This window comes from Psammomys obesus, unplaced genomic scaffold (genome assembly GCF_907164565.1).
Source record: "Psammomys obesus unplaced genomic scaffold, mPsaObe1.curated_primary_1811, whole genome shotgun sequence".
Classification (NCBI taxonomy): domain Eukaryota; kingdom Metazoa; phylum Chordata; class Mammalia; order Rodentia; family Muridae; genus Psammomys; species Psammomys obesus.
In genome coordinates this window covers 233,049-240,482 of record NW_026590187.1, presented here as the reverse complement: position 1 = coordinate 240,482, position 7,434 = coordinate 233,049, and the positions used below count along the sequence as shown (strand labels likewise).

At 56.8% G+C, this 7,434-nt stretch overlaps 1 protein-coding gene across 1 annotated transcript in view; it reads right to left on the bottom strand.

Annotated features, from left to right (window-relative positions):
- Zan (zonadhesin) overlaps positions 1–7,434 on the bottom strand; it is a 62,469-nt gene that overhangs the window by 3,388 nt on the left and 51,647 nt on the right. The window contains exons 25-32 of the mRNA XM_055606673.1: positions 6,765–6,982; positions 6,322–6,463; positions 5,722–5,936; positions 5,118–5,259; positions 4,540–4,757; positions 3,354–3,495; positions 2,530–2,747; positions 330–471 (exon numbers count right to left, since the gene is read on the bottom strand). Coding sequence (XP_055462648.1) covers positions 330–471; positions 2,530–2,747; positions 3,354–3,495; positions 4,540–4,757; positions 5,118–5,259; positions 5,722–5,936; positions 6,322–6,463; positions 6,765–6,982 — 1,437 coding nt within the window. The remainder of the gene's footprint in view (positions 1–329; positions 472–2,529; positions 2,748–3,353; positions 3,496–4,539; positions 4,758–5,117; positions 5,260–5,721; positions 5,937–6,321; positions 6,464–6,764; positions 6,983–7,434) is intronic.

Here is a 7,434-nt window from a genome sequence, read left to right as displayed (position 1 = left end):
CACACACACAGGCACACACACACACAGGCACACACACAGTCACACACAAACACACACACAGGCACACACACACAGGCACACACACAGACACACCATTACACATGTATTTAAAACATCTTTCAAAAGAATTTGGACTTCCCAAGTCAGTTTGGAGACTAACACTCTAAAGGCATGTGATGAGGGGTCTGTCCCTCCATGGACCCTCACAATCCCTTCCCACAGTGGTGCTGCTGGTCACAGAGCTTCAAAGCCCAGAGGTCTAGGCCTGTTCTCCTTCTGAGCCCTCCAGCCATGGGCACACCCTCCCCTCCTCCCCCACAACCCCTTACTGAGTTTGATGCATATACTGTGGCCATCACTGCTGTCATGGCAAAAGGTCCCGTGGGGACAGTGGAAATCCTGGCACTGAATGACCCCTCCCACGCAGGTGCAGCTCTGGGAGCAGCCTCTGGAGATCCAGGTCTTGCCTGCCTGCAGAAGCCATGGAGAGAAAAGTGGGAGTCAGGGCAGAGGGACCATTTAGTGGGGAATAGCCTCATCTCCCAAGGGAAGGGCTGACCTTTGCCCTCCTTAGAAACAGGTTCCTCATCTATTGTAAAAATGGAAGGAAAGATTTGGACAATATTTCTGGGGCTGCAGACATAGCCTAGGTGTACAGCACATGCCTTCAGTTGCACGGAGAAGCTGAAGGTGTGGCTCAGAGTTAGAGCTCAAGCCTGTAGTCCTCAATTGCTGGCTTGGGGATAGCTCAGACACAGGAGTTCCACCCAGCATCCTCAGGGATGGTGCAGGTTGGACAAGGTCATGGCTCAGCTGCAGAGCATTTGCCTAGAATCCTCCAACTGTTGGCTAGGGGCCTGGCTCCTTACAGAGTGTCTGCTCAGATCCCTAGCGAAAGAGCAGCTCAGGCTAGGTAGTGTAACCTAGTCTCATAGTCCCTGACCAGAATGTCCCTAGGAGGCCGCAGGGGCGTGGCTCAACAGAGGAACACTGCCTAGTAGGTTACCCATCCTTTATCCATCCAGGCAGGAGCATTTCAAATGCAGAAACGAGGAGGAAGGAGGAAGTGACCCCAGGCTTAGCTGGCTCTCCTGTATTTGATGCTGTTTCGAGACAGCTTCTCCCTTGTGTAGCCCTCCTGTCCTAGAACTCACTTTGGAGACCTAGCAGGTCTCAAGCTCACAGAGAGCTGCCTGCCTGTGCCTCTAGCTCCTGCCTCTGCCCCTCTGCCTGTCCCCTCTCCCTCTCTCCTCTCCCCATCGGCCTCTCTGCCTCTCCCCTTCTTCCCCTTGCCATCTCTCCCCCTTCTCCTCTCCCCTTCTCCCCTCTCTTTTACCCTCTCCCTATATTTCCCTCTCCACCTCTCCTCCTCTGCCTCTCTCCCTCTTCTTCTTTCCCTCTGTCCCCTCTCTGCCTTCTCCGCTTGCCCCACTCTACCCCTCTCCCCCTCTCCCATCTTCTACCCTTGTCCCCACTCACACTCTGCCCTCTCCCTCCTCTCCCCCTTTTCCTTCTCTTATCCCCTTCTTTCCCTTTTCCCTCTCCTTTCTCCTTCTTCCCCTTTGCTCCTCTTTCCTCTTCCTCTCTCCCCTCTGCCCCTCTCCCTTCTTTCCCTTGTCCCTCTCCTGCTCTCCCCTTCTCTCCTCTTCCTTCTCCCCATCTCTTCCTCTCCCTTTCTCCCTCTCTCTCCCTTTCCTCTCTCCCCTTCCTCTCTCTCCCTCTCCTCCTTCTCCCTCCCCTTATCTCCTCTTGTCTCTCCCCCTCTTCACCTCTCTCCCTCTCTCCCCATCTCCTCCTTTCCCCTCTCCCTATGTCCCCCATCCTTTTTCCTCTCCCCTCTCTTGTCTCCCCTCTCTCCTCTTCCCATGCCCCCTGAGTGCCCAGCTTGAAGAAATGTGCCACCATGCCCCGTACAATCCATGTTTTCAGAACAAAAAAATTTCTCTCTGTGTGTGTGCGTTGTGCGTGAACACGGCTGTTTGTGCTTTCTTCGGCACACTTATAAATAGAAGTGCATGTGTATGCGGAGGCCAGAGGAAACCCTCAGCTTCCATCTTTATTGAGATTGCCTCTTGCTCTCCTCTTTTGTCTCTGTGTGCTTCTCTGTGTCTCTCTTTGTGTCCTTTTCTCACTGTCTCTGTCTCTTTCTCTCTATGTCTGTCTCTCTCTCTGTGTGTCTCTCTGTCTCTGTCTCTCTGTTTCCTCTGTCTCTCTTTGGGTCTCTCTCTGTGTCTTTGTCTCCTCTGTCTTTGCCCCTCTCTGTGTGTCTGTCTCTCTCTGTCCCTCTCTCTGCCTGTCTCTAGAGCTCTCTCCTATTGTTCACTGCTGACCACACATGACTGGCTAGCTCTTAAGTTTCTGGGGATTCTCGGGTCCCCGCATCTTCCTCTCTAGCCCCCAGGAGCTCCTGGGAGTAGAGAGTCTAACGAGGTTGACACGGATTGTTGGGATTCGAATTCAGGTTCTCCTGCTTGCAGAGCAAAGGTCTCAACACTGAGCCATTTCCCAGGCCCTGCCCACACCACTCACCGGGATGACAGCACCATGGGGGTCTCTGCATTCACAGTGGACTCTGAGGATACACACGTCCTCACGCAGCACAGAGCCAGGGTCACAGACACAGCCCTCCTTGCAGGTGGAGGGGGCGCGGGTGCTGAAGCCCTCACAGTGGCCTTCTGGGTCCCGGCAGGAAGGCAGGCAAGGAGGTAGGCAGTGGGTGTAGTGGCTGTGGTCTGGACACTGCAGAGCTGTGGGCAGGAGACAGTGGGGTTAGGGGAGAGGAACACAGGGGCCAAAGCAAGGGACAGAGACCAGAGGAGGCAGAAAACTGAGAGTGCAGAGCTCCCTGCCTCCAGTCTTACTCCTTCAGCTAACATTTGCTGAGTGTGAACTCGGTGCCAAGCCCGAAGGAAGCAAAGTAAGAATGGGTCACTTGGGGCTGGAGAGATGACTCGTCGGTGTGGGGGACTTGTGCCTTGCGGTGGACCCACGTTTCACTTGGCCTGCTCAGAAATGCCATGTAACTCCAGCCCCAGGGCACCTGATGTCCTCTTGCGGCTCAGCCATGCCCTGACTCAGGTGCACCTACCCATGTACAGACACACCATTACACCTGGAATTGAAAATTGCATCTTCAACAGGAAGAAGGGTCCTTCCAGGGTAATGTGGAGACTGACACCTGAGGCCTAACAGTGAGAAGGGAGCTGCCCGGGCATGGGTCCCAACTCCACTCCCACTGTGGTATCTCTTCTCCCAGATCTCACAGGCCCTGGGGTCTAAGCTCCTTCTGGGCCCCCCTCTCATCCCTCCAGCCATGAGCACACCCTCCCCACCTTCCCCCATGGCTCCCTTACTGATTTTGAAGCAGTTACTGTGGCCATCCTCGGTGTCTCTGCAGTCAGACTCTAAGGGACAGTGGAAATCCTGGCACTGGACGACACCTGCTGTGCAGGAGCAGCTCAGGGTACAGCCCCTGGAGATCCAGGACTTGCCCTCCTGCAGATGCCAAGGGGAGACACAGGGTGTGAAAACCAAAGGCATCTCAGGAGGCAGTTCACCTCCTGTCGGGCCGGGCCGGGCGGGACTCAGGGGCTCATGTCTGCCTCAGGGTCTGCACTTTCCAACCAACGGAGAGGTAGACAGTATTTGGGGAAATGCTGCTTCTGGGGCTGCAGACCCGGCAGAGGGCTGCAGTGTCTGCCGAGAGCCGTCACGGGGGAGCTGCGGTTGGCTCGGTGGGAGGACTGGGCTGGGACTCCTCAGTGGGCCCCCGGAGTGGTGGATAGTGATCAGCCCCTGGCGGGGAGGTTGTTGCTGGGTGAGGGTGGTGAGAAGTGCCCAGCCTCCTTCAGCAGGCGGCTGCTCCCCAACAGGAGGCTGGCCTAGGACCCGCAGGTGAAGGAGTGCTCAGCTGGGCGGTGGGCGCCTGCGGAGCCTGGGCAGCCCTGACCAACCGGCAGACTCTGAGCCAGACACAAGGCAGGGCCAATCCCAGAGAGAGCGGAGCAAGTGAGAAAGTGGTTGCCAGCTGTACTTAAAGAAGGAAACAAACATTTGCCACAAGTTTCTGTGTGTTGGTGCACGGTGACTGGGAAGCACTTCCCTGTAGAGGCCAGACAACTCTGGAGTGCTGCTGCTTGTTTTCTGCTTTGTATTGAGACAGTATCTCTCTCTATCTGTCTGTCTCTGTCTATTTCTCTGTCTGTCTTTCTCTCTGTCTCTCTCTTTCTGTCTCCTGTCTGTCTCTGTCTCTCCCTGTCTCCTGTCTGTCTGTCTGTCTCTCTGTGTCTCCCTCTGCCTCTCCGGGTCTCTTTCCTGTTACTGTCCGGGTTCTGTGCACACACACACTAATTAACCTCGGACTCTGGGGACTGCCGTCTCTTCTCCCTTCCCCAGCAGCTCTGGGTTGGCAGACGCGGGCTGCTGTGCTTATCACATACGAGTTGTGCCAGTCTTAAACCCAGGCCTTCACATTTAGACAGCAACTTCTTTACCCGCTGAGCCACCTCCCGGTGAAACCCACTTTCTGCCCCGACTCACCAGGATGAAGCCATCGTGGCTGTCTGGGCAGCCACATTCAGTCTTGAGCACACACTTGTGGTCGTTCACCACGTAGCCAGGCTCACAGACACATCCCGCCTTGCAGACGGAGGGGGCTGTGGTGCTGGAGTCCTGGCAGTGGGCATCCGGGTCCGAGCAGGAAGGCAGGCAGGAGGGAAGGCAGCGGGTGTAGTAGCTGTGGACCAGGCAGCGCAGAGCTGTGGGGTTGAAGGAGAGGGCTCATGGAAGCAGCAGAGGGGAACACAGAAACAGCATCAGAAACCCTCCCGCAGGCCAGAGCCACCAAGAGATCTCAAGCCTTTTCCTTCCCTTTCCCTGTGTGTTCAGCAAACACTTACTGGCTACGGGCTGCATGTCGGGCGGTCAGAGGAGACAGGGAGGGGCATGCGGGGAGAACGGCTGAGGGGCTCACGCTGAGGAAGGGCTAGCATGAAGTCTTTTCCAACGAGGGTCACTCCCACCCTGGCCTTAAGCCCCAGAGGACAAGGTCCTCCCTGCCCTGCCTCTGATTTCCCTCCGTGAGCACACCCTTCCCGTGCTGCCCCTGGCTCCCTTACTGATTCGGACACAGTTACTGTTGCCGTCCTCGCTGTTCTGGCAGAAGGTCCCCGAAGGGCAGTGGAAGTCCTGGCACTCGACGGCCCCCGTCAGGCAGGTGCAGCTCTGGGAGCAGCCTGCGGTCAGCCAGGTCTTGCCTGCCTGCAGAAGCCAGGGATGGAAAGGAAGTGGAAACTGAGGGCTGCTCTGGAGCCAGGCTTGGCCTCAGCCTGAAGGGTTTGGGTGTGCGCTCCCTGTCTTCGGGTCCGTATCTATGCAGTCACCCAGGAGGAAACATCTGATTTTTAAAAAGGGCGCCTGGAGATGCAGGCATGAACATTCACAGAGGCCTCTGTAGAATTCCCAGTGAGTTTCGGGGTGTGGCTGAGCTGTGCATTGCTTGCCTGGAATCACGTCAGCCTGGGTGCGCTGCACGGCAGAGTTAGGTTTGCCCAGAGCCCTGAAGTGAGCCACCGGCAGCAAGGCTCTTCCTTGGAGTCGCTGCCTGCTGTGTGCCCTAAGCAGTCTCCACACTGCAGGGCTTCCGCCCTGACCGCTGCATCCCAGGCAGACAAGCAGGGGAGAAGGAAGGGGACCCCAAGCCCACTCTGCACACCCACTCACTGGGATGAAGGCACCGTGGGCATCTCTGCAGCCACAGAGAGCTGTGGGCACACACTTGTCCTCCTGGAGAGCAAAGCCAGGGTGACACAGGCAGCCTTCTCTGCAAGCGGAAGGGGCAAGGCTTGTGCTCTTGCAGAGGCCCTCTGGGTCCGAGCAGGAAGGGGGGCAGGGAGGCAGGCAGCTGCTGAAGAAGCTGTGGGCCGGGCACTGCAGAGCTGTGGGGAGAAGGGCAGATGTCCAGATGTCCAGAGGGAGCCTCAGAAGCAGAGACTGCAGAAGCCAGGCAGGGCTGACTGATCCACAGGGCCGAGAACATTTTCATTCTTTTGTTATTCACTCAGCAACTATTTACTGAGTGTGGACTGTGTGCCACGCCCTTGGGAGAGAAGAGGAGGGCCATCCCAAGTTAACGTGGGAGGGATTTAAACTGAGAGGGCAGTCAGCCCAGCTGGGAGTCCGCCACTCCGCAGACCCCCTCTGCGGAGACTCATCGGCCTCCTCCCCTCCCCTCCTAGGCCAGAGGTCCAAGCTCCTTCTCGCTCTGCCATGGGTCCTTCCAGCCATGAGCACACCCTCTCCCCTGCCCCCTGGCTCCCTTACTGATTTTGACACAGTCACTGCTGCCATCTTCGTTGTCCTGGCACTGAGCCCCTGAGGGGCACTGGAAATGCTGGCACTCAATGACCCCTCCAATGCAAATGCAGCTCTGGGCACAACCACTGGCGATCCAGTTCTTGCCTTCCTGCAGAAGCCAGGGAGGGGAAGAGCTGCTTCCCTCCCGTTGAGGAACCAGCCGTCTGCCGCTTTCAACTGTACTGAGTCAGTAAACCACAGATGGAAAAATAACAACAAAACCTGCACCTGCGGCTGGAAGGTGGGGTCCAGGAAGAGCTCCTGTGGACAGTTCCCATTAAGTGGCTGAGCTCACAGCCCAGGGGTAACCAGTGGGGCCGGTACCCAGCCTGACCCCCTTCACACAGAAGGTTTGCTCTAGACTGAGGCAAGGAGAGCGGGGCCCCACCCTCTCTTCTGCGCCCACTCACCGGCACGAAGCTGCCGTGGGCGTCTTCGCAGCCACAGTGAGCTTTGAGCACGCACTTGTCGTTATTGAGCACAAAGCCGGGGTGACAGATGCAGCCCTCCTTGCAGGTGATGGGGACCCTGTGGCCAGAGCCCTCCCAGTGACTCTCCGGGTCCATGCAGGAGGGCGGGCAGGATGGAAGGCAGTTTGTGTAGTGACTGTGGGGTGGGCAATCCAGGGCTGTGGGTTAGAGGGAGAACAGCACCAGTTAGGGCCAGAGGGGCCAAGGAAGCTAAGGCTTCAGAAACCAGGCTGGTGTCAGCAGCCCAACTCGCCCAGCCCGCCTATTCTCATTCAACACTGGCTGAGGATGGGCTCTGTGCATAGCTCCGAAGAAATAAATAGATAAATAAGGGAGAGAGGGAGGGAGGGAGGGAGGAAGGAAGAATGGAAAGGAGGAGAAAAAAAGAAAGAAGAAAGGAAGTTAGGAAAGAAGGGAGGAAGGAAGGAAGGAAGGGAGGGAGGGAAGGAGGATGGGAGGGAGGAAGGAAGAATGGAAAGGAGGGAAAAAGACAAAGAAGGACGGAAAGAAGGGAAGAAGGAAGGAAGGGAGGGAGGAAGGAGGGAGGAAGGAAGAATGGAAAGGAGGAGAAAAAAGAAAGAAGAAAGGAAGGAAGGAAAGAAGGGAGGAA